The 26,914-nt window shown below is 45.5% G+C and overlaps 1 protein-coding gene across 1 annotated transcript in view; it reads left to right on the forward strand.

Moving 5' to 3' along the window:
• The window catches only part of LOC144141916 (uncharacterized), a 153,802-nt gene that overhangs the window by 88,119 nt on the left and 38,769 nt on the right, over positions 1–26,914 (forward strand). The window contains exons 5-6 of the mRNA XM_077673379.1: positions 12,672–12,749; positions 22,253–22,330. Of these exons, the coding sequence (XP_077529505.1) occupies positions 12,672–12,749; positions 22,253–22,330 (156 nt within the window). The remainder of the gene's footprint in view (positions 1–12,671; positions 12,750–22,252; positions 22,331–26,914) is intronic.

Genomic DNA, 26,914 nt, shown 5'->3' on the forward strand with positions numbered 1-26,914 from the left:
CCTGCACTACAATAAACGAAAACAGTAAATCGTTTGATAGTACGCAATGTCCTTACATAAAAAGAGCCAGGACGATAGCTCCTGTAGCTTTTGTTGTACGGTCGCAAAACTCACACATTTTTCACGATCTTCTCAACACATCGCTGACTTGAGCTAACTTTGCGACCTTTTTTTTTGAGTAAGAGATATTTTCCCCCCTAAACAACTTCAGTTATATTGTTCTGTATTGACAAAGATATATATATAAACATATATATATGAATATATATATTTAAATATTTATGTATATATATATATATAAGTATATATATATATATATATATATATATATATATACATATATATATATATATATATATATATAGATATTTATATATATATATATATATATATATATATATATATATATATATATATATATATATATTCTAAGGGGATGTATTGCTCAACGCAAGGTAGCAGACGAAAGGCCTTTAATGGCCGTTATCCAAGATGGAGCGGGTTCACAGACGCACGCCTGTCGTCTTCGTCGTCGGTGGTTTTCGTTTTGTTGTCACTGTCGATGCTGCTTTCGCGGCTGCGGAGTCTGGCGCACTATCGCGTTTCGTTCCTAACGCCTGTACCATTCATCTCCTTTACAATTTCCCCGGGACAAATAGGAGCCATCCTTGAGACTTAGGGGCACGAGACCATGGCGGGTTCGAAGTGTCGCTTCAGGCGTGCTACGTGAACGGTCTCTCGGCCAGGGCAGCGATTGTCAGAGGAAGGATTCAGAGGCTCTACCACATAATTGACAGGCGACGTGCGTTCGAGTACACGATACGGTCCGTGATACTTTGAAATGAGCTTGCTCGACAGCCCAAGAGTCGTGGCCGGAATCAAGAGCCAAACGAGATCATCCGGACAAAATTCTGGGGTAGGCGTCGACGCATCATGGCGGAACTTTTGGCGTCCTTGCTCGTCTGACGTGAACGAGAGAGCCAGTTGGGGACACTCCTCCACACGTCGGGTGACGTCAGAGATTGACAAGGCTTCAGACACGTCTCGACTGTAGGGGAGGATCGTGTCAAGCAGGCACGATGGCTCGCATCCATACACAAGGAAGAAGGGAGAGAAACCCGTGGTGGCTTGCTTGGCAGTGTTGTAGGCGTAGGTTACGAATGGAAGAATTATATCCTGGGTGGAATGGTCGGATGACACATACATTGCCAGCATGTACCCCAGGGTGCGGTAAAAACGTTCGGTTAAGCCGTTCGTCTGCGGGTGATATGCAGTAGTCGTGCGGTGGACAATGCGGCAGGCCTTTAGGAGCGCTTCAATGACGTCAGAAAGAAAGACACGCCCCCTGTCACTGAGAAGTTCCCGAGGAGCGCCGTGACGTAGGATGATGCGGTTGAGCAGAAATGTTCCAACGGCGTCAGCAGTACAAGCACGCAGCGCAGCGGTTTCGGCGTACCGTGTCAGGTGGTCGACGGCTACGATGACCCACCTATTGCCAGCCGCAGTTCAGGGGAGGGGTCCGTAGAGATCGATTCCTACCCGGTCAAAAGGTCGAATCGGGCACGCCAAAGGCTGCATCGGGCCAGACGCACGAGGGGTTGGTGGCTTGCGCTGTTGACAGTCCGTGCAAGAGCGAACATAACGACGAATGAAGCCATACATACCACACCAGTCATATCGCAGTCGAAGGCGTTCGTAGGTCTTTAGCACGCCGGCGTGAGCACACTGAGGCTTACTGCGACACTGGTCACACACTTCAGAGCGCAGATGGCGGGGAATGACGAGCAGCCATTTGCGCCGATTAGGGTGGTAGTTCCGCCTGTAGAGCAAGCCATCATGAATAGCGAAGTGGGACGCTTGGCGCCGAATTGCTCGAGAAAGTGGAGAAAACATGCCCGCTAGGTGGAGGTAGTGGGTTCGGTTCCCATCTGGCGGGCATGTTTTCTCCACTTTCTTTCTTTCCAAATTTTTTATCTGTTTCAATGACCTACCACATCCTCCCCTTTGCTTTCCGAGGCTTTCTTGACTACCAACTCTTATTTCTGTATTATTTCTACGGGGCCCTCATTTTTCAATTCTGATTCGCTACTTTCAAAAAAACTTAGAGATTTTCAAAAAAACTGGGTTGTGTGTGCTCTGATAAGCATGGAACCTTGATAAACAAACAATACATACCCGTTTTGTCATCAGATATCGGCAAATAGGTAAAGAAACAGAGAAAGCTACAACATCGGCGCCATGATGAAACTCGCCCTGAAACTGAACGGGAGACGTCTGATCTCTGATACGACTGATCAACATGGTCGAACTTTCAGTCAACAACACCGGCGAGTGGCGCAGGCAGAGGTAACCACGTTTAATCTGAACTGGGCATTCGTAAACTGTTTACGCTGTTTTCCACGAGTCTAAAATGTCGTTTTGCTAGCCGATATTCTTGCACAAGTTTGCCGACGTCTGTCTCACGTAGCCTGTAATGTGAGTTGCGCGAACGTGAAACTTGTGACCTGACGAGATGCATGACCGAACGCTTAACATGAGAGTTTATTACATAAACACGTTTATCGAAGAAACTTCGAATAGTCGGAACTTAAAACCAATCCATCATTCATTCCTCAAGAGTAAAAATAACTAGCAAGAAGCAGCGATACAGCGCCGAGTCGGCGTGTCCCAACATCACGCAGTTCGACGATTGCTTTCCAGTTTCCTCCAATAAACAGTGCTGTTAACGCTGTTTTGTTGATTGCATACGCTCCCCTTTGGCTTACTGCAGAAGCGCTCAACAGTAAGTTGGCGGTTAAAGCTCTGGGTTGATCAGAATTTATGAAAACACGACAGACTTCTGGGTTATGCGAAGAGGCTTTTATGGAGCAGTTTTTCGCCGCGCGCGCTTCTCACGTGGATAGTGTAGTGGATAAAGTGTCCGACTAGGCTGGCTGTAACGTTACGCTCGTCCGGAGGCCGCAAGTTCAAATCGCGCACGTGGCACTTTTTTTTTTGCTTGAGCAGTCTTGGGCCACTTCATACAAAAAAAAGATAAGATTCCGAAGAGAAGTCGGCAAAAGAACGTGAAATTCGGCAGGGAAACTGGCTACAAACTGTACAAACACCCAGTAGGTCTGCGTTCTGCTGCAATGGTTGCCAGACAACTGAAGCTGTCACGGCACCACTCACGCGGATAGAAAACTTTTTTTTTGGCAACGAATAAAGGATGCATTATTTTTAAAATATCGGGTTTGCAGCTTTGCAGAACATTATACACATAGAACATAGAACATTGAACCACGTTGAACTCTCGAATGTTGATTGATTGATTGTGGGGTTTAACGCGCCGACGCAACGCAGGCGATGAGGCGCGCCGTAGTGGAGGGCTCCGGATTAATTTTGACCACCTGGGGATCTTTATCGTGCGCCGAAATATCGTACACACGGGCGTTTTTGCTTTTCGCCTCCATCAGAAAAGCGGCCGCCGCGGCCGGGAATCGAACCCGCGACCTCGTGCTCAGCAGCGCAACGCCTTAGCCACTGAGCCACCGCGGCGGGTAACTCTCGAATGTACTTGACGTGACGTCATTCTAGTTGCACTGCCGACCGATGGTGGGCGCATGGTCGCTTGCGATGCATCTCAAAACGAGAATTTCAACGGTGCCTCCTAAATTCCAGAAGCAATGAATTGTGAAACTATTTGGGATTTATGTTCCTAAAAGGTCGTTCAAGCAGACAAAATTAAGCAAAGACGAATGCATTTTCTCTTCACGACCCCTTTAAGTCACTGCTTCCCCTTCCGAGAATTATCCTAGAACAAACAGTAGTGTCAATGCGGGGCAGCCAACGGCAAAATATAAAATTCGCCCATAGAGTTCCGGAGGATTTGCGTGACCTGCAGAGCGTTAATGAACCTGCTTTTAATATTTACATACCCTAAACATACAAATAATTCGCAGAAGTTTTTTCTGTACGCAAGAAAGGCAGAAGTATGACGGTAACAAATAATTCTTCGCAATGTTGAAAAGGCGAATCATGCACGGGACTGGCCGAAGATAAACTTGCATGATATTCGAATGTTTTCTACAAATATGCATTTAACATTCGAGCCCCAGTTGGGGGCTGCCTACATTTAATAAATTTAAGCCTTCACCTCTAAAAGTGTCAGCTTTGTTAGACTTATCTTCCGCATTCTCTTCTTAACTACTCGGCTGGCCATTCCAACACTGTAGAATGAGGAGTCGCTATGTCATGCCTGAGGTCGGCAGTGAAGTGCTTGAATTTGCCAGGAGACAGTATTTTAGAGCGGGTCGCGATACTTAAAACAGCCTGGAACCCTCTGCTTTTATTTTCGCCAGTAGTGCAACCCTGGTACGTCCGATTAAGGGTAAGAAAACACAGGAAGAGAAGGGGCGGGACAAAAAAGAAGCTGTTATCCCGCGCGTTATTAGCATGGTGCACGGGTTATACAATGTGGTTTCCCGGTATGGTGTGAAGGTGTTTTCCGTCATCTGAAAAATGGGCAACCTAATTTGCATCGTAAATAATAAAGCCAGTCGAAGGAAAGGCAGTAACAAGGGCTTTGTGAAGTTTTGAAAGCGTTCGGTTGAGTCTGCGACCGGTGTCGTATATGGAGTTGCTTTGTTATGCAAGAATATATACGTTGGCCTAACTGGATGGAGTCAAAACATCTACCTTTGAGAGCATGTTTCCACAAAAACAAATCACATGATCGCCAACTATCCTCCGCATTGCCAAAGCGCATTGCAACAAAAGCGAGGGTTCATGCCAGCATCACAACAAGCTGTCAGAAACGGAGTAGAGGCCTTTTATATCAGTGTACCAAGATGAAGTGTGGCAAAAAAAAACTAAAACCCCTTTACAGGATAAAGAGCGGGTGCTAATTGGCAATTTGTTTCTCTGGTGTTCTATATTAAGATACAAAATGCGTGTTTCAATGAGTCCGCAGGTGCGAGTAAGCACTTGTTAGACACCTTCTGTCCGCCTTGTGTTCCGTCCGCCGTTTTCTACTTTTAAAATCGACGCTGTGGCATTGAAGGCAGTATAGCAAACATTACCTTGCTAAAAAATGAACTAAAAACCAACGATAGTCTTGTATTTCAACCCGCTGAAAGCGACGCACTACTAAGAGTGCGTCAGGCCCGTCGGGCGTAGCGCGCACTGTAGGCAGGAAAAATTATAAGGCAAATATCGTATGGCCTCTTTATTTTGTTTAGTTTTATGACTCAAACCAGCTTAGAAGATTATATCGCTAACAACGCCTCATAAAAAGCGTCCCTCGTATCCCTAGAATTACCTTATGGGTAGTCACTGCGTTCCTAAGCCATTCAAAGTGATAGCAAGAATGTGGTCGTACTCCTTACAAGTGGGCTAGTTCACCCTGCGCAAGAAGTGCTTTTCTTACCCTGGTTTCACGCGTTGCAAGACACGATTCGGTTGATTTTTTGCGTAACGTTTTCTGTAACTTCGCTTACTTCTCTGTCACCTCTAAGTGGCCTTAGCATTTCCATAGTACTACGAGTAACACAGGAATAAGCAGCTTGCACCTCTGGTGAAGCAGTCAGTGAAGTGTCACATATTCATTTGTGTGGAGCTGCTCTGACTTCGTCGACCTTACTTAGCTTTAAGCAGTCTGAAAAATACGAAAGTAAAGCAACACTCTTCCCTTACTAATATTGTCTTGGCGTAATTTGTGGACGTTTAACGATGTGGGACAACCCACCGGAGGTCGGCTGACTGACTCTATCACAGGTTCCGCAGCTGCACAGTAGGCGCCTTGAAGCCCATACTGCAATGGTAAGCGTCACCTGAAACGTTGTAGGAAACGTCATAGGAAACAGGCAAGAATTATGCTGGGAAAAGGAAAGATTGTTCGAATGGATTTTTCTAATAAATAAAGTCGCATAAACACACGCGTAGTTAAAGTTTATGGGATACTCAGAAATGCCTGCAATGTGATAAATCTTTGCTGGTGGTGTCGCGGAAGTGTATAGACTAACTAGAATCTACCGGGCTCTTCACGCGTGCTGGAGCCTCATGCAGCACTCGCGAATTCGCTTGGCAGGTTGCTTACAATCATTCTTATAGCCCCATGTTGGTTCTGCTGAGCGTTGACATATGCCGCTGTTTGCTTATCTCTTCCACAAATTAGGTGATCAGTCGCATAGGTGACGAAGCGTCCTGATTGAGCCCTTATACGAGACGTCTGCATCAATCGCAGACATGAAATAAATATTGACGTTACGATATATGAAAACTGGTGAATAAAATAATTCAGCACATCCTCCATCGGTAGTGATCGCTTCTGCCGGGGCTTAGGGCTGCACGTAGATTTTAGTGGTTACCATTACGCTTTCCTGATGCATTGTTGAGTATTTACATTGCCACCATCCTTATGACTTGAACGAATGGACGTTGGACGCACGTGAGTGAACGTATTTTAGTAGACGATGGTAGATTGGCGCATCTTCCTAGCAATCCGTGTCAGGATAGTAACTTCGACAGCGCGAGGTCTTGAAAGTAGATTGCGTTGGTTTAGCATGCATTTATTCAGCAGTGACTAATGCCTGTGATTTTCGTTTCAAAGGTAACCTGGAGTGGCACTTTTGGCCAATGGTCATTAGTTTTTTTGCCAAATATGTGTTGGTAGCTAGCCTCTCTTTTATATACAGTGGCGTTAGATATGCGCCCTTAGGAAAGCATCTGTAGTCATAGAGCCCATGTTCCCCATTTTTTGTTACACCCAATACAAATTCTGTCCTCGCCCATTTTCCCTAAATCATTTACCAACTCCAATCTCTTCATTCCTTCGGTTACCCTTGGTCTCAATACTACCGTTTCTGTTCGTTCTCTTTTTTTCTCTCCTTTCTCTATAATGACCCATGCATGCACTATACTGACCTGCCCAACATTACTCCAAAGATGTTAACATTTGAGCATTCTGATGAACACCTCCCCCTGTTTCCTCGCGAAAGCCTGATGATCACGCTTGTACTCCTAAGATGGTAATCCTAGCACCAATGCAATTGGGGAAAGTGGACAGAGCTTGCTTCTTGGGCGTGGTGCCTCCATATAAAAAATTTGTGTGCTTGCAGCAAACAACATCATATGTTCAGGTCGCCAGTTTAACAGAGAAGTATCAGCATTTAAACAAAAGTGGTGCAATTGTGTACTTCGGTGAAATGCACCCAGGAAGTAGTGTGATCGACGTCGCCACTTTGTACGCCAGCGCAACAACGCCTCTGAAAATCCCCTTTTCTTTTTCGTGAATCTGGCGGTACCGCGTGTAAACAGGAGAAGTTAAGGGCTTATTCCGCTACAATGACTGTTTTTGTCAACCTCGAGTCTGCGACCGTGCTCACGCAAAGCACCAAATTTTCACCTGGGATGGAGACCCACCTACGCGACGGTCAACGTACCAGATATATGACACGAGTGCGAAGCGATCCTGACGCAAATTCAATACGCGCTTGTCGAAGACATCATACAACCCCTTGAAAGCCCCTGGCCGGCCGCAGGGATGTTCGCAAAACATAGCAGTGTTACCCAAGTATAGCAGACAGTCAAGAGAAATAAGAAGTTGTCGCGTATGGAACACAATCGCATTTGTCTTATTAGTATTAATAAGAAGGGAGTTCATTTCACTCCACGCTTGAAGGCCCTGAAATGTATTGTTCACAAGTGGAGTTAAGCTCTGCAGATTACTACCAGCAAAAAATATGCTTGTGTCATCAGCATACATTATGTAAATGGGTTTATCAATATTCATTGTGATGTTTATGTACAAGATAAATAACAATGGCCCTAAAATACTACCTTGTGGGACCCCAGTGGTGATTGACTGAAATGAAGAAATAAAGGTATCTATTTTTACGCACTGTTCACAATACCGGAAATATGATTGCATAAGAAGAAGTGGGGTGCCATGAATTCCATATATATCAAGTTTCTTAAAAAGCGTGTTGTGGCTGAGGCGATGAAACGCTTTTGAGAAATCCACGGAGACACCAATACACAAGTCTTTTTTTTCAAAGCACTTGAGAAATATTTCTTTTTGGGCGAGCAGTGCGGTCTCCGTGAATCTACCTTGAAGGAAACCATACTGCGATGAGGAGATTAAATTTTATTTGGAACACAAATTCACGATTCGCTTATGGATTATTTTTTCTAAGCATTTGGAAAACGCGCGCAGTATTGAAATGGGCCTGTAATTGTTCATATCGTTCCTATTCCCTTTTTTGTACAATACTTTCACTATAGACTTTTGCATCATTTTTGGAAAGCATCCGGTTGATAAGGCTAATTTATATATGTATGCCAGCACAGGAGCTATGATGCCAATAACATTTTTGATAGGTACAATTTGAATTTTTTCCACATCACGTACAGTACTGTTTTTAGGAGCTGAAAAAATTAAACAAACTTCATGGTTATCCGTAGGCTGTAGGAATATATTATGAGGGTTTGTGGGTAACGATTGTCCCGTATAATTTAGGTTGAGTGAAGTCTGCACAGTTTCTTTAAAGAATTGGTTAAATTTCCCGGCAAGTTCTAAGCCTTTAATCACGCGCCCTTCGATGTTCATTTCTTTAGTGTCATGTTCACTATACCCTCTATTTAGTAAAAAGTTAAGCTTTTTCCAAACCTGAGCGCTTCCCGGGCAGCAATGACGGCGAAATTGATTGTGCAGATATCTTTGTTTTTCAGATTTAAGGAAATAGTTTAATTTATTACGATACCGCTTGAAAGCAGCGAAATCTGAAGGATTTTTAGTCGTTAGAAACTTTTTAAACATCGTTATTATCTTTTTTATCATTTTTATGCAATCTTGGGTTATCCAAGGCTTGCGTGCATTGCGGTCTTTTTTAACAATGATTTCCATGAAATGGTCGAAATACACGCATTTGAGTATAGCCGTAAATGTGTCGTAGGCTTCGTCAGCCATCTGAGAAGTGTATACGTCACTCCAGTTCGAGATGCTGGAATAGTAAGCACTCAGTGTTAGGGGCGTGACATTCTGCCGTGTTACACTTGCTGGGTCACTCAGTCTTTTGACAGCAAAATCAACAAGAACATAAATTGGTAAGTGGTCGCTGATGTCATTGCCGAATACACCAGCTGATAATCTGTCTAGGTTTATATTTGTAACAAACATATCCATTAGCGTTCCCGAGTTCGGTGTCACGCGTGTGGCTGATTCTGTTACAATAGCATGGCCGTTTCATTCAATGGTCGAAACAAGCGAAACTTGAACTGGCGATTGCTTTCGAAGGTCGATATTAAAGTCACCAACAAGAAATAATTTTAGGTTATTGTCATTCATGTAATTCAGTAGCCTGTCAAGATGTGGGAAAAATTGTTTGCGGAGGAGTCCGGAGGTCGGTACATAACCGAATAAACACAATCATTGGCTTTCACGGTCAAACATTCTATGTCAGTGGAAATAAAAGAGAACGGAGGGACCACGCAGCAATGTAAGTGGCTCTTTGTTAAAAGAACAAGACCGCCTCCTTTTTTTTGGTGTTTCGATTTAGGAAAAAGGTTTGATAGCCAGGGCGTTTGTACACGTCACATTGAGGCGTGTACCAAGTTTCTGTCAACATAATAATGTCGAAGGAAAAAGAAAATTCGTCTAAAAAAATCGACAAATCGTCTTCTTTATGGCGAGCTGAGCGAATGTTTAAATGAAAACAGCATAGCCTATCGTTGGGAAAACTACTTACGAGGTTATTAACGTCGTTGGATGTTGACGCCATTGTAACAAACGGTCAGCAATGGTGCAGCGGTTGGTGTTCTTACGCGATCTTGTCAATGTCGTGCGCGTTACGAATGTGGACAATCGGGGCGGATTATTCTTTCCTAGCAAGAATCTTTCCAGATTTCGCCCAAACCAACTTCCAGTTCACCGCCTTCTTTTTTGCTACGGCCATTCCAAGTAGTCGCTTCAAGGCAGGACACAGATTTTCGTTTATGTAGACGGGCATGTTGAAGGAATGGCCAAGATCGCGAGCGGAAATTCTAGCCTTCCTTGCTTTATTGAGCACTGGGTCCCGCTTAGGGCAGCTTTTGACTTTTATGACAATGTTTGGGAGGTTGTCTGGTTTCGTTGTCGGAACCCGATGGCACACTTCAATGTCATCGTCAACAATAGGCTCTTTAAGAAGTTCACCGATCCTGTGAAGAGTGTCAGGGAGGCTCTCTCCCTCTACTACAGGAATACCCTTCACCTTCAGGTTAGCCAGCCTGGAATACTGCTCGGATGCTGTAATCCTTTGCTCATGTTCCAAAGCTTGGCTCTTCAAGCTTTCGCAGTCTGTCATTAAACCTGCATTAGACTTCTTCACAGCCTCGTTCTCAGTCACAAGGTCGGTTTTCTTACGTTTCATTTCTTCAAACTCAGCATAAAAAAAATCAAAGCTAGCTTTTAGCTCTTCGTTCTCAATCACAAGGTAGGCGTTGTTACTTTTCAATTGTTCAAACTCAGTATTGCACAATTCGAAGCTAGCTTTCAGCTCCCTCAGCTCCTTCCGAAAGTCACGTTCGATTTTTGCCTTGAATTCGCGTACATCTTTGCGCATTTCCTCGCGACATTTATCAAAATCAGACAGGTTGGGCACAAAGGATAATCACTACACTGATATTTGGTGGCAGGAGCAGGGAAAAAAAGGGTGGGGGCAGCAACAGTAGCTACAAGCGTGCAAACCTGCAATCAGTGAAGACAGCCTTAAAGAGAAGTTTATTAATCCAAGTTACAGATATACATGCATTCCAAGGACTTGTCACAAAGAAATAATTTTTCTTAATAACACTTTCCAGCAGTCTCAGAGAACACATGGATCCATGTGCTCAACATAATCACAACGTTAGCTTTACGCGTCACAGCTTATACCGGAGTTAGGTCTTTAAATCGAGCCGACAACTACAAATACCAGTAAAAATGCACGCGCTTCACACACATTGCAACCAAGTCGTGTGTGTCAAATACTTTCGCACACCTTGCATCTAGTGACTGAAAACAATCTGAATCGGTGCTCTGGCGACGTCGCTAGGATGGGCAGAGGCGCGCGTTGTCACGTTTACGTAATCAAAGTTACGTTCAAGTATCAAACAAAACCATGCTCGACCTGTGAGTGCTTTGTGTTAACTCATGGCAGCCACAGGTTCACGCTAGTCATCACACTTTTTTTAAAAAGTCGGCTCCTTCAGAACATGTTCGCAGAGTGATCATCCTTCTGTCCTCTCGGCCTATTAGCGCTGTTCAGGCTGCTTTCGCTGCTGCCAAGTGGTCGACGATCACCCGAACATCCCGCTTTATAGCAGTGGCTTTCCCCTGGTGGCGGCGAGTAGTCACTTCCTCCTTCGTCCTGTTTCGTCAAAGCCGGTCTGTCGTCGCCGGTAGGCGATAACAGCGCGGCCCCGGGAAGGTGTTTTGCACGAGATGTGACAGCAACGGCGGAAAGGTCATCCACCAGGCAACTGCAATCAGTGAAGACAGGCGTGTTAGCGCTGTTCAGGCTGCTTTCGCTGCTGCCAAGTCGTTGGAATTCTCCTCGGTGTATCTGAAAACGGGGTACTACCAAATGGAAGTGGACGTGGGGCACCATGAAGAGACAGCGTTTAGAATGCCGGAAAGACTAGAGCAAGTTGATTGTATCCAGTCCCTGGACGAGCACGCGACTCCCCCATTCCGTGACCTCGCCATCAAATTGATCGCGGCCGCCAGATAAGGAAGTGCCGTCGTTCTTGCATTACCTGCCTGTTTAACGGACTCTAGCTGCAATGAGGTTTTGATCTGTGAAAATATTTGTCAAGAAAGTTAGGGCGAACGCAGCTCTCCCAGCCTGCGGCAACAGAAAATGAATTTTCCAAATAATGTCCTCATCTGGTTCGGGTAACCTCCGCCCGATTACCATAATAGTCGCCCTTGACCTTGCAATCTGGCGTTGCTCATATGTTCTTCGTACCGGGCTATCCTCACTAGGGGTACGCCATCCGACCAAAAATCCCAAGCCCAAGAATCAAAGCCCAAGAATCAAAAGGTTTCGTACTTTGCTGCACAGATTACTTTTTCAAGGTTCCTGAAAAATGGGGTGTACTCAGTTTGGGAATTTCCTAATGGTAGGTGATATTGACCTTAGCCTTGCATTGTTTGTCTCAAACGAACTCCTGTGTGGTCTTCATGATGTATCTATTCTTCGACTGGGCGTCTGCTCTATTCCATTGTTTATCCCCACCCATTATGGCCGGAGGGCCTTCCCTGGAACAAGAAAGGACCACAACTATTTCGGGCCACCACGTAAAAACAAGATTGATTCCAATGCTGACCCTAACGCAAATAAGGTACGCGATGTATAACTAAATCTTGACGCCGTGCCTTCGACTGGTGGTAGTAAAATTTTGAAGGATCTAAAAGCTGAACCCTTTTCGTTGACAGCATAGGATAGTTAAAGACACTATTCAGGCTATTAGGGCGTGTCTAGCTTATAAGTGTCACAACGGTGAAGTTGGCTTTATACTAACTAGTGAAAAAGTCATTATTTATTAAAATTCTAGAGGTTCGAGCAAAATATCGACCGGATCATTTGATGCTGACAAAATTTTAAAGACATTTTTGTTTTGTGATTGTCTATGTAATTTATAAAACATTTTAACACCATTCTCTTTTTCAGTGTTGGAGAAAATAAACAAAACTGGCAAATTTCCTGATTTAGACAGTATACGGAATATTACTAGAATTTTTGATGAAGGTAAGATTTTACTCACGTAAATAAGTAAACAGTACTTTCGAGGCCCTAATCACTGCTTTGTGTTTTTCTACTATTTCGCATCTGCCGCTTGGCAGTTTGTTGTAAAGAAAACGTCCAAGTTCTACGTTTGCTTCACCTATGAAAATATATTTATAAAACAGAACATATAGCAACAACAGTAATACTTAATCCTAGACCACACGTTTATTCTCTTCATTGGCTGATTTATTTCGCGTATTTCGAGCAAAACGTTTTAAGCGCAGGTATTTTCGCATTTCGTATGCTTGCTCTAGTTTTGGCGGCTTATTAGTACTATCATGATTGCCCCTGCTTAACAATGCTTTTACAGAGAATTTTTTCTAAATAAGCAGTATTCATAAGAGAGAAACTTTACAACTGCTGCGATATGCGAACACATTTCACGCGTTCTGCTATAATTACTGAAAATGAAATGTAGCGTGCGCCACCTAAAGTGTGTCTACCGAACTGGATGTCTCAAGTTTATCAAGCAGAACACTATTCGCAAAATTTTTCCAAGTACACAATGTACAGATTTCAGATTGTAAAACAGAGCCATGAACAACGCCTGCTGACGTGCCACCTCTGGCGCCCCGGACGCCCTCGGCGTTGGCGGCTCAAACGAAGGGCTCCCGAGGGGGGGCCAAGTACGGGGGGCCCGGTCCGTCGGGCACCCCTCGGACATCCGACGACGAGACGGATGTCGGGGCGTTCTTGCCGGCGGTGCACCGCAAGGAACGCGTCACGACGCCAAAGCCTCCCGACAAGCCAAAAAAGGCAAGATTCACAGCCGCGAAAGACGACACATAAACACACACACTCCAGTAGCTCTCACACTAAATAATGGGAAGAAAAAACATATTTCAATGGAACTGTAGAGGCCTTCTTAAAAATCTTGATGATGTATACGAAATACTGCATGCTAATCAGCCAAGTGTAATGTGTGTTCAGGAAACACATTTGAATTCCAAGCACACAAATTTCTTGAATAGTTTCATGGTCTTCAGAAAGGACAGGGATGGCTGCACACACTCTTCTGGCGGTGTGGCCATATTTGCCAGGAAATCCTTAGCCTGCCACCCTGTCACTCTGAACACTGTCCTTGATGCTGTAGCAACACGCACAATAATTTTTAATAGGTTCATAACGGTATGCTTCATATATATTTCTCCTGATCTTGCACTTTCGAGCTCTGACTTCGAGGCGCTGGTTGACCAGCTGCCCGAACCATACATTCTAACAGGCGACCTTAATGCTCACAATTCTTTTTGGGGCTCTTCTCGTACGGATGCCCGGGGTCGTCTGATAGAGAGGTTTCTTCCATCCTCCGGAGCATGCCTTTTCAACAATAAACAGCCTACATATCATAACATAGGACACAACACATACTCATGTCTTCACTTGGCTATTGGCTCCGCAGTTCTCTTTCCTCTTCTCGAGTGGGGTGTGGGAACTGACCCATATGGCAGTGACCACTTCCCCACCTCACTTGCATATATAGGTAAAGGCCCAAGCAGTTCATCTTCCCATAACAGGTTTAATGAATCAAAAGCAAACTGGAGCACATTCACAGAAACATCTAAACTACACCACACAACCATAAAACACCTACACGTAGAAGAAGCCGCACAACTCCTCACGGCGCACATCCTCGACGCCGCCGAAAAGTCCATTCGCCACGCTTCTGGTGCCCCGCGCAACCAGCGGAGGCCGTGGTGGAATGAGGACTGTAGGCGGGCGCGAGAGGCCCAGAACAAGGCGTGGGGTATCCTTCGTCGGTACCACACGTCGGGAAACCTCCTCTTGTTCAAACGGGCCAAGGCATTAGGAAAACGTGTGCGTCGTGAGGCAAAACGAGAGAGTTGACGTACATTCATTACATCAATAAACTCCTACACAGACACGCGGAAAGTATGGACAAGAATACGCAAACTCAAGGGACAACAAACACACAGCCTGCCTCTGGTCAGCACAACAGGGGACACACTTGAAGACTAGGCTGACACCCTCGCACAACACTTCCAACACGTGTCCAGTTCAGCACACTACACAAACACTTTCATGAAACACAAACAAGCGGTCGAAAAGAAGCCTATACTAGATAACAATAAGTCAACATCTTCTTATAACTCAGAGTTTTCACTGCATGAGCTGAGGGCTGCTTTGAGCACGTGTAAACCTTTAGCTCCAGGCCCAGACAACATCACATACACAATGATACAACACCTGCACGCAGACACTCTTCTAACACTCTTACACCTATATAACCAGATATGGCTTTCGGGGCACATTCCAAACTCTTGGAAGGAGGCTATAGTTGTAGCTTTCCTGAAGGAGGGAAAGGACCCGTCGTCCCCATCAAGTTACCGTCCTGTTGCCCTGACGAGCTGCCTGTGCAAGCTCTTCGAGAAGATGGTAAATCGCAGGCTCGTGTAATTTTTGAGTACAACGGTCTTCTCGAGAGCAGCCAGGCAGGCTTCAGGGTGGGGCGATCGACGAACGATCAACTGGTAGCTCTTGACTCGTACATCAAGGATGCCTTCGCGCATAAGAAGTATTCTTTAACTTTTTTCGACCTTGAAAAGGCATACGACACCGCATGGCGTTATGGGATTCTTAGTGACCTCAAGTCATTCGCTGTTTCTGGTTACATGTTGAACGCTCTTGTTAGTTACTTGTCAGACAGGACGTTTCGAGTAAGAGTCGGTGGTGCACTCTCAAATGTTCACGTGCAAGAAAATGGCGTGCCACAAGGTGGTGTGTTGAGCTGCACTCTCTTCATAGTAAAAATGACCTCTCTTGGTAAGGCACTGCCACCTACAATCTCTTATTCCATGTATGTAGATGACGTCCAGATATCCTATAAATCATGCAATATGTCTATCTGCGAACGTCAAGTCCAGCTTGGTGTAAAGAAACTTGCCGGCTGGGCGGACAAGAATGGTTTTAAATTGAATCCTGTAAAAAGCTCCTGCGTTGTGTTCTCCAGGAAGCGCGGGGTCCATCCGGATCCAGACATTACTCTTAATGGAGTGTCGCTTCCTGTGAACAAGGAGCACAAGTTCTTAGGTGTTGTGTTTGTCCACAAACTCACATTCATTCCCAACATCAAGGAACTTAAAAATAAATTTCTCAAAACAATGAATATACTTAAGGTTCTCTCCCACCAATCGTATGGTTCCGACAAAGAACTCCTACTACGGCTCTATACTGCTTTGGTTGGGTCTCGCTTAGACTATGGCAGTGTGGTATATGGGTCGGCGACTAAAACAGCGTTGCGAATGCTTGACCCAGTGCTACACTTGAGGCTACGGCTTGCGTCGGGAGCTTTTCGCACTACCCCTGTCGAGAGTCTGTATGTCGAATGTAATAAGTAGAGGTTTGAGAACCAACGGACGTACATGGACTTACTTTATGCTTTTAAAATTTCATCGCTAAATACCCATCCTTTTTATCCTGTCTTTAATGACTCATCCACATCTGTGCTTTTTGTAAATCGCCCTTCCGTTCCTCTGCCCTTTTCACTTAGAGTGAAAGAGCGAGCCTCGGATCTCAGGGCTTCGTTTTTAGACGTGTACAGGTCATCCTTTTCTAACAGTTTACCGCCCTGGCAAGTTCGCCCTGTGTCGTGCGACCTTTCTTTTATGAGACTTGACAAAAATCGTGTACCACGAGCTGCAATACTGCAGCACTTTCTGTCTTTGCAGTTTAAATACACATGTGCAGAATTTTATAGTGACGCTGCTAAAACCTCCAGTATGGTGTCGTGCGCTGCTCATGGTCCAAATTTTAATGCAGCCAGAACCATGAGCGTGCACACAACAATTTTTTCAGCAGAAGCGTATGGAATTTTACTGATTGTACGACACATCCTTGAAAATCAAATTCCCAATTCCGTCATCTATACAGATTCTTTAAGTGTTGTTCGCGCACTGTCCTCGCACAAGCCCCCCAAAAATCACATAGTTAATGTTGTATTCAACACTATCATGTCCGTGTATACACAAAAGCATGAGCTGCTCCTCTGCTGGGTCCCAGGACACGCAGGGATCGCTGGGAACGAGTTGGCAGACGATAGGGCCGCTGCTGCTGCACTCAGGAACACTGTAGACATTACACCGATACCCTACACAGGCCTCAAGCCACACATAAGGCAACACCTGCGCAGAACATGGGAAACACACTGGCAAGAACAGACAGACAACAAACTACATGTAATAAAGCCACACTTGGGACGGTACACAGCTGACTAACACAACAGACACACGGAAGTCGCCTTGGGTAGGCTGCGGATAGGGCACACCGATGCGACGAACTCGTATCTGCTGACGGGATCTTCTAGACCCCAGTGCAGCAGCTGCGGAGAGGCACTATCCGTATTGCACATACTAATCACATGCAAGGAACTTCACACAACACGACACAAACACTTCAGAGAACTCTACAGACAGCATATTCCCCTACATCGATCGTTTTTTCTAGGTGTCGATGCCATTGTTTCTGTGAAACGTGTGTTTGAGTATTTGTCAGACGTCAAGTTTTTAAACCTCATTTCCTATCACGCATCATGAAATCTGGCCCTATACACCAGCCATGCTCATTGTCGTTTTGTGATTTCACTTTTGTTTTTACTGACTTTAGTTAGTGTTTAAGGTTTCACCCCTCATATATGACTTGTTTTGGCGCTCTTTGCTCCAGTTGGCCTTGCGCCATAAACATCCATCATTAACAACGCCTGCTGAACAGACACGCTTGCAAAGCCCGCTTTTTCGCCCCAGTAATACCCCCTGCACAGTGCGTCTTCTGTAGTCATCGTGGCAATGAGTGTTACACCCCACCTTCGAGTTCAGATCAAATGATGCGATTACCCGTTGAGACATGTTTTGGAGTCGAATGTGCCAATCCGCAAGGGGTGGTCGTCGAAGGTGAATGACGAGGCCAGCAGCTCACAGAAAGGCACATGCTGGAAGGGACACTGACAAACTATACTTTACAGGACGGAAGATGGCATGCGCAACAGGACAATATAATGAAGGAATGGACGTTATATACACTATATGGCTTACAACGGGGAAGGCATAGTACAATAGAGTTCAATGGAAGGTACGGCTTTCTAATTGGGACGAGAATTGCTCGCGTCTAACTCAAACTAACGAAGCGTCGCGCGTGTCGTTCCGCAATAGCGGCTCGTTCACTAGGCCGTCAAAATGTTGCACACCATCTAAAGTACCTCAGGCGAGTACGGAAACAAGAGCGATGCCTGCGATTCAAATACATCTCGAGCATGCTCAAGCGGGGCCAGGAACTCGAGCACCCGGCAGCGGGAGCAGACATTCTGAACAAAATAAGATTCGGAGAGCAACTGCCAAGACACTGATGCTGAACAGCGGTCTCAGCCCTTGGCAACGGATAGCGAAGGTTTATCCGAAACACCACGTGTCGAACTTGGCTGCTGCACAAGCACCGTGACCCAGTCCCGCCGTCTTGCTTCTTCACGTCTGTTTGCCCTTTCTGGATCCGTCTGCGTGCCGCCCCAATTACTTATCTGGCGTGCTTCCTTACGCTGCAGGCCTGGTGATTCATCCGAACGTGCCTCCATAAGTAAGCTGTTAGGGGAATGCCTTTTTTACCACGCTGCAGTAACCAGTAACGTATTGTCAAATTTTACATCACAGAAGGCAGGCTCCTAAAAGAAAATCCGTGTAAGAGTGTCTTATGTCTCTGCGCTCCCCATCTCACAACACCAAGCTGATGAAGCATAACATTCTTCCACAGTATTGGACTTAGCCAGCAGCATGCTGCCGCCGAGATAAGCCGCTAGATGCTGTTAGTTGTCGTGCGAACATATCAGGAGTACGGCGCAACTGACACGTCTTTGAACTGACAAGCGTTTGAAGCATGTAAGTGGAGAGTGGAAGGCTTGATGCGCGTATATGTATCAAGTATGCCAGTAGGGGCAAGTTATCCCATCAAGGCGCCTAACGCTGCCTCACGCATGGTAACCTCTTCCATAGGTTTATTTTACCTTAACAATGAGCAAAGACGTTTCGCGCGTGATTGCGGCAAGCTGCAAGCTTGTCGCAAATGCCGCTGCTTGAGAGTGTTGCTTGTAAAATGCAGCAGGTTCTGCTTCTTGGAGCCCTGGTCGACGAGATTATGTTCATTAAATAGAGTGACTGATTCGGGAGACTGCCTGTTGAAGTTTGGAAAGTTATGCTGCCGCTAAGCGAGTGTTGTGGTTGTAGACTCGCAAGATTCAGAAATTTTTGATGGGGTAAATTGCCTGCCCAGTCTGAGTCAGCCATGGGTCAGGCTAGTGTTTTGTGGGCGGTCCTTTGTTTGTACCTAGAGGACGGCTAAGGTCGAGTTTGATGAGGAGCAGGATATACCAATTGTTCGGGAATATTTCATGGCACTGTGGACTCCCTATTTCAGCCTTTGTTGCTGCAGTCATGTCCAGCCGGATTTTGAACAGATGGTGACGCCGCCTCTAAACAACACGTACGATGCGCGAGGGATTTGTTCAAGTAATTCTTGCATGCCCATGTTTGATACAATAAAACAGATAGGTGACACCTCCGACACTTGGAGAGTGGCCTCTGGTAGAAGGTGAAATGTATGTCTGCTAAGACCCACGGTGGAGAGTGGCTGTACGATTTGTCAAAAAGGCTCTTACAAAGCGATATGTAGCAGATCCGCACCTCGCGAGTTCATGCTGGTGGGCAAAGCCTGTTCAGGTAACGTCATCAAATACATCCCCTATTTCGAGAGCAAGGACGCAGCAGTTGGGTGTTTTCGTGAGGTGGTCCAGTACTAGTTCTTTGAATTGGAGGAGGTCTTCTTGCACCGATATTTGTATAAAGCACAAAGATGGTTTGAGGTCTTCAGTGTCATCAGGCGATGGCTCAGTTTGTTCAAGAGTTTTCGTCAGACGGCGTGTGACCAGATGTTCAAAAACAATTCCCTACACAAGATATGCGGGATATTGGTCATAAGTTATAAAAAGTAATTTTCATGTGGTCATCGCGAAGTAGGGGGATATCTCTGTAAGCAATTGGGGCGTTAGCGGTTCATGGGCCCAGTGGTGGATGCTCCAGGCAAGGAATAATTTCTGGTGGTCTTTATTAGGGTGCAAAATAGTTTATATGCTATGCTGTGGCCGGGTGCATGGGCTAGGATGGCGAGTGCTTCGGCTGACTTGCCATTTATGAAACAGCCATTGAGCAGAGTATTTGGCTTGCCGGTGTAGTGTAGGTGCTCGGTTGTTGCCTGAGATGGCGCGGGTTCGAATCAATTGAGAAGGATTTGAGAGTAGGTTTTCAGGCAGATTGTGAAATCGCCTGATAATAATTTTTGAAGTAACAGGGTTAGTAGAAGTGTTTCCCGGTATGAAGTTTAGCAAGTACCAAGTGTTCTTGAGGGTACGTTTTATTCGTTTGGTCACAAGAGATGTGCCAGATTTGGACTTCCCGTTTGTAGGCGCAGTTAAGAAGTTGTAGTGTAATCTGCGAAAAGTCGTTCTTCATTTTTACTAAGTTACAGCTGCCGTAGCACTATGCGCAGGTGAGACCGAAAAAGCACGTATCTGCACCAGTTCATGTTAAAAAGTCTCCACAAGTTTCCCAAGTTGATACAAAACTCGGAATGTCTGGCACGCCGAATATGAGTGACCAAAAATACAGAAAGTATAACCGACTGGCCAAAGGCTTCGTGCTGCCTTTTTATTAGAGGGTCGGTACAGCGACGCTCAGGCCACTGTCTTTCACAGCTGAAATGCTGGGTGCGGCTTTTTTCAAAATGCTTCTTGAGCGACGTTTTTCTCGAGCACATCCTCGGTGGTTGTCGTTTACGTTAGCGGGGTCAGTAACACAAGAGTGGACGCGCGCTCAGTAACATTAAACGGCCTGGACAAGTCTTTTAGATGAAACGAACTAGGTGCAGCGTCCAACTGAGCGTAGTCTAACACGAGCATCCTGAATAGCCCGTTAGATATTTTACCGCGCAGTGCGTTTTGGTTAAATACGACCTTTGCTTGTTGCTGCGAATGCGCGTTAGTGCCTAGACAAATTAGCTAAAACAAGCAAAGACCGAGAGGTAAACTGAAAAAAGCAACAATGCAGAGGTGAGTTCTGCAATGGGACACAAACGGTTTTGCGTATACTGTATGAGAAAAAGTGCAAAGCTGCAATGGGTATTTTTCTTTCTCTTCCTACATACAACGCCTCTGAACTCCGGGACACCGTGGGCCGCAGTTAGAAGCAAAAGGGAGCGAAAACTGAACAAAAACATTGGTAATCGTGAGCGCCAAGAGGAAGAAAAGAAGCAGTAGTTCTGTAGTGAGTAAACTGTGCGAGTGACAAAACGTACCCCCGCGTTGCCACCCCATAGCACGACAGAACGCACAGTTATGTGTCGTCACTCTGCGCAGAAATGGCAACGCCTCTTTCCAGCTGTTTTTTTTTTATGTAGGGACATCTCCCTTGTCACCTGTTGGCCTGTCACCTATTTATACCAACATTGCAGATCACACACGACGTTGAGACGAGACGCCTAAAAAGTCACGGTGTGTTGGAAGAGGCAAAACGCAATACAAAAAATATCAAACCGGGAAAGTTATTGTTTAACAAAAACAAGAAAGATTTCTAAAATGACAATATTTAAACATGCCATGTAAAGGGAGCCTCAATCGTTTCGCCGGTTCTTCAAGATGTGCTCCTATAATTATGGAACATTTAGAGCTGAACCCACTTTTTGACACTATGAATAAGAGGAACTATTCAGGGTATTAGTAAGTTTCTGGCTGTCGAATATAGAACCGTGAAGCTGATATTATGCTAACTCACTACAAGACTGCCATTTATTTATATGTGTGGTACTATGGTCTGGTAAATTCTTGTAGCACTGTTGGTTGTAGGCAGCAAAATTTCAATGTAATTCTGTTTATTCTTGGCGGTATAATATGTGAACGCGGAATCAGCTTCAAAGGCCTCACTATTTTTCGCAGAGATTGCAAATCTAGTTCAGCTTCATGCGCATGGTACAACTAATGCATTCAATTCATCACCACTGCCTCGGGCCGTTCGTCTTAGGAATTACCTCCCTGCTTGCATAGCCTCCATACCTAATCCCTAAACATTTCGCATCAGCTACTCACTCTCTTCACATATGGCCATGTTCCTGAATTGTGAGTGTATTACGTATCACGGCGATTTATATTTCCCTTTCCTTTTATTTGTTGGAAACGTACCCTTCTTTTGCCATGTTAGAGTCAAAATGTGGTGTATACCTTCAAATGTACCTCACCCTGTATCGCAAAATATGTGATTTAATTTATATTTTTTGTTGTTGCAGCGACCCTGCCTGTAAATTGTACGTTATCTGTCTGTACCTTTCCGATTTTAGCCCCTTACACAATGCCCTGTTCTGGGGCCTGCAAGGCTTTTTTTAAAAAAAGAATAAAAACTTTTTACACAAATTTTTTGCAGTTTGGCGGAATATTGACACCACTACCAAAGATCCTATTCGAACTGATGAAGGTCTTGTTGTTAAGTATTCTGATGAAGGTGAGATATTACTTAAATTAGTAGAATAATACTTCGATGCCTTAAACCCGCTTCAGATTATCGGGAAAGTTTGAATCACTTGTTCGGTGTTTTTATGTAACTAGATCATCTTATTACTTTTATGACTAAAAATTTGTTATTTATAAAAGGCAGAACATAACAGTAAGTGAAATATGCGGCCGAAAATATTGAAGCGTCTTCCTTGCCTAAACGTTTTTATCGAAGCTATATTCGCCTTTCGTTGGTTCATCTAAATGTTCGGACTTATTTCTGTTACCGTGGTTGAACATTCCCAAATACACTCTCTAACGCCATTTATTATATTCAAGCATTATGTATAAGAAAGCAACATTGCAACTGCTGTGATTGGGGACCACGCTTCACAAGGCAACCCATTTTAGAGAAAATCTTTAGCTTGTACGAAGTAAATTGCGTGGTACCATCAGACCCCTGGCCACTTTTCTAGGAAGAATAATATCGACAAAATTAGAAATGCAATAATGATTACTATGCACCCTAATGCAAAATTTGTGCGCAGCGCGGACGGATTTTTCTCAGTAATGTCATTTATATGGTACTTTCAGTAAGTTATTGCATGGTGAACGAACGCACGCCGGCGTGCCATACGGCGTGCCATACGTGTTGTCTCGGAGTGCGCCGTACACACCGGCAAGCATATTGTTGCTAATCGAATTTCAATCTCACGCACAAATGCAGACGGGTTTGGGATGAATGGCGTGTGGAACAGCGTCAGGGGAAAGTGCTGAGGAGGGCGCTCCTTGTAGGTGGTATTGCACTGTGACGGCAATACATGGAGTAACTGTAAAAGGTTACAATGAGACAGATAGCACCAACGCCGCGCATGCCACCCTCCCGCTACAGCCTTTCGCAAACGCTCCTCTCCTTTTTTGTTCTACCTTGACTCCCTCGTGCGCCCAATCAGATACGCCGATGCAGATAGACGCCTAAGCCGCGCTAAACCAAGACACGGGGCTCCAAAGGTCGGCGCCCTAGAATAACTGGAACTGGTTCTTGCGGCTGTAACGAACAGCCAACAAAATGACTGTTCTCCTCACACGCTTACGAGGCCGCTATTCCCCAGCAAGTACCCCGCAAAGGGTACATTCACTAGACATGTTGATGGTGTGCCGGGACACTGCGCACGTGTTGCACTGAACCCAAGATGCCACCAACCGTTGCGACATGTTTTCAAGTGGAAGGTTCAAAACCAGAAGTGCTCGGTGTCGCAGTATAAATTAACGGAACTAGGCTCTCACACAAAGAAACAAGGATGCTGCATGGGCGCACGGACGGAGTACATTTGACAGGACGGTAGGTGGTATGCACATTACGAAAACACAATCAAGGATGGGACTTTATGTACACCATGAGGCTGACCAACGCGGAAGGAAGAGTTAAAAAATTGCGCCATGATCCCGTGGAGGGAACCCTGACGAGAATAGGAACCAGCAGTGGGGGTTGGTTGGTGTGTAAGCAAAGTTTAAGTAAGTAGTGTGAGTAGAGAGTGTGTGTGTTGTTAGAGTAAGGAGACGCGTGGGTATGGTGGTATGAATTCCTTTAATTAGGCAATGTAGGTAACGTGTAGTTGTGGTTGTCGTTCTGCCTTGGTTGCACTTGCGTCAGCACTTACGTTGAAGAGGATGTTGGCAGTGGCGTTGGCATCGGCACTCATCCTAGCAGCAGCGTAGCAGAACCGGCGAAGACGAGGGTTGGAAGCAGACTGAACGGCGCGCAGAGCGTGTGCACACCTGGTTTATATGGCTGGCACGAGGAGAATCGAGGAGAGATGCGCATGCTCATTGGAGTAGCGCGTAGTGCGTCTGCACACCAGAATTGAGCAGAGGCGCGCATGCGCTGTGGAGTAGCGCGCAGCGCGTGTGCACACCTGGTTTATACATCTGTTACCAGGAGAGGGAAGCGTGCTCCTCTCGTGGCGGTCCAGGAAGACACCGGCAACACTGTCGCTCCAGGAACCATTAGAAGGTTAGACACCACCGGGTGTTCAGCAAGCCGAGCATGCGCAGTGGGGATGTACACCATTGTTGTACACCAGCTAAAGTCCCTCGGGCAAGTACAGTAACCGGTGTGATGCCTGAAATTGGGGTACACATTGAGCCCGCTTACACTGGGCCAGGAACAACATCACTCGGCAGCAGGGGCGGAGCCTCTGGACGAAGGGAGACTGGCAGCAATAGCTCCATGAAACGGGCGCCAAAGGGTGCTCTCGGCCCCTGGAGACAGGTAGCGACGGTTTTCCGAAATGGCCTTGAGTCCCATTGGCGACGGCCTCAGAACCGTTCCCTATTCCGGCCGCCTTTCTTCTGCAAGTCCTCGTTCGCCCTTTCTCGATCGCTGTACGCGCTACTCTGCTCTCCTATCCAGCCCACCTTACTTAGGTTGTTAAAGCAACACCTTCTTTATCATGCAATGATGTAGAAATCCTGGCTGGTTAAAGGTACCGGCACACAGAATGGAGTCGGCTAAAATCTCGTAGGACATCTTGCGACTTTCGTGTTGGAGGGGTGACACCGCCACACGGCTTAAGCACAATTGGTAGTTGGACAAATAAAAATTAGCTTCCCGGCTGTCGTCATAAGATAGTCACGTGAGCCCTAGATTGGTTTAAAAGTCAAACTGATGGCACAAGGGCTTGTGAGGTATCAAACTAAAGGTCTCGATGAGGGGAACCTCGTGTGAAAATTAAAAATTTCATCCTGATTACAGTCATAAGATAGGCACGTGATTCACAAAATGGGTTGAACGTCAATGTGAAGCCACTAGTGCTTATAAGGTATGAAATTAAAGGTCTCTATGAGGGGAATCACGTGGAACAAATCAAAAATCGCTTCCTAGTTATAGTTAAAGACAGCCACGTGAGACATAGATTGGGTTAAAAGTCAAATTGATGCCACTAGTGCTTGTCAGGAATCAAATTAAATGTCTCGGTGAGGGGAATCATGTAGTAAAAACTAAAAATTGCTTCCTGGGTATAGTCATGAGATAGTGACGTGATTCACAAATTGGGTGAAAAGTCAGTGTGACGTCACTAGGGTTTGTGAGGTACCAAATTAAATGTATCGATGAGGGAAATCACGCGGGACAATTTAATAATCGCTTCCTGGTTATAGTCATGATAATAGTCACGTGATTCACAGATTGGGTTAAAAGTCAAATTGACGCCACTAGGTATTGTGAGGAATCAAATTAAAGGTCTCGATAAGGGGAATAACGTAGTACAAAAATTAAAAATTGCTTCCTAGTTATAGTCACGAGATAGTCACGTGATTCACAAATTGGGTTAAAAGTCAAACTGACCGCACTAGGGCCTGTGAGGTTTCAAAATAAAGGTCTCGATGAGCGGAATCTCGTGCGAAAATAAAAAAAAATTGCTTCCCCGTTTTCTTCCTAAGGTAGTCACGTGGTTCACAAATTTGTTGAACGCCATTGTGACCCCACTACTGCTTATAAGGTATCAAATTAAAGGTATGTATGAGGGGAATCATGCGGGACAAATTAAAAATCGCTCTTACCTAGTTAGAGACATAGTCACGTGAGTCATAGATTGGGTTAAAAGTCAAATTGATGCCACTAGTGCTTGTGAGGAATTAAAATTAAACATCTCGGTGAGGGTAATCACGGAGTAATAATTAAAAATAAAATGTTTCCTGGGTATAGTATGAGATAGTGACGTGATTCACAAATAGGGCGAAAAGTCAATGTGACGTCAATAGGGCTTGTGAGGTATCAATATAAAGGTCTCTATGAGGGAACTCACGTGGGACAATTTAAAAATCGCTTCCTGAAATAAGAAATGAGATTGTCACTTGATTCTCAAATTGGATTAAAAGTCAAATTGACGCCACTAGGGCTTGCGAGGTATCAAATTAAAGGTCTTGATGAGGGGACTCACGTGGAACAAATTAAAAATTGCTCCTGGTTATAGTCATGAGATAGTCACGTGAGTCATAGATTACGTTAAGAGTCCAATTGATGCCACAATGGCATCTCAGGTATGATATTAAAGGTCTCAATGAGGGGAATCAGGTCGCAGCGTATCGGTCAGGGGAATGAGTCGCCTTGGTCGTCGCGTTACCATTGTCACACTAAGGCCCCAGAGCTGCGAGATATTGTCAGGGAGGAGCTAACATCCATGACGGGATATTCACCGGCACGATCTGCTCTTGCCACCGTCTGCACTCAGTCCTACTCGCCCACGACCCCTCACTTGGCCTCTGTCTACGCGCCGTCCTACTCTAGAATTGCGGCCAAACCACCCTTGCAGGTTCAGCCACCGTCACCACAGGCCCATGTGACAGCGATTGCCACAGCCCCTGCTTCCCCGCATCATTACACCACCATGCGACCGGGCCGTCAACGCTTTCCTGGAGATGGCCCAGTGTGCTACCATTGTGGGATCAGGGTCCGCATTTCTTGTTTCTGCCGTGGGCGTCAGCAAGAGGAGCGAAGAGGCTACGCCCCGTTCGAACGTGACTACTTCCGGTTTGCCTACGGCTATCGGCGTATCAACACGTTTCCCCTCTGCACCACCCTTCGTCACCTCCA

Source organism: Haemaphysalis longicornis, unplaced genomic scaffold, assembly GCF_048455015.1.
Source record: "Haemaphysalis longicornis isolate Haplotype H1 unplaced genomic scaffold, Haemaphysalis longicornis Haplotype H1 scaffold_6, whole genome shotgun sequence".
NCBI lineage: Eukaryota > Metazoa > Arthropoda > Arachnida > Ixodida > Ixodidae > Haemaphysalis > Haemaphysalis longicornis.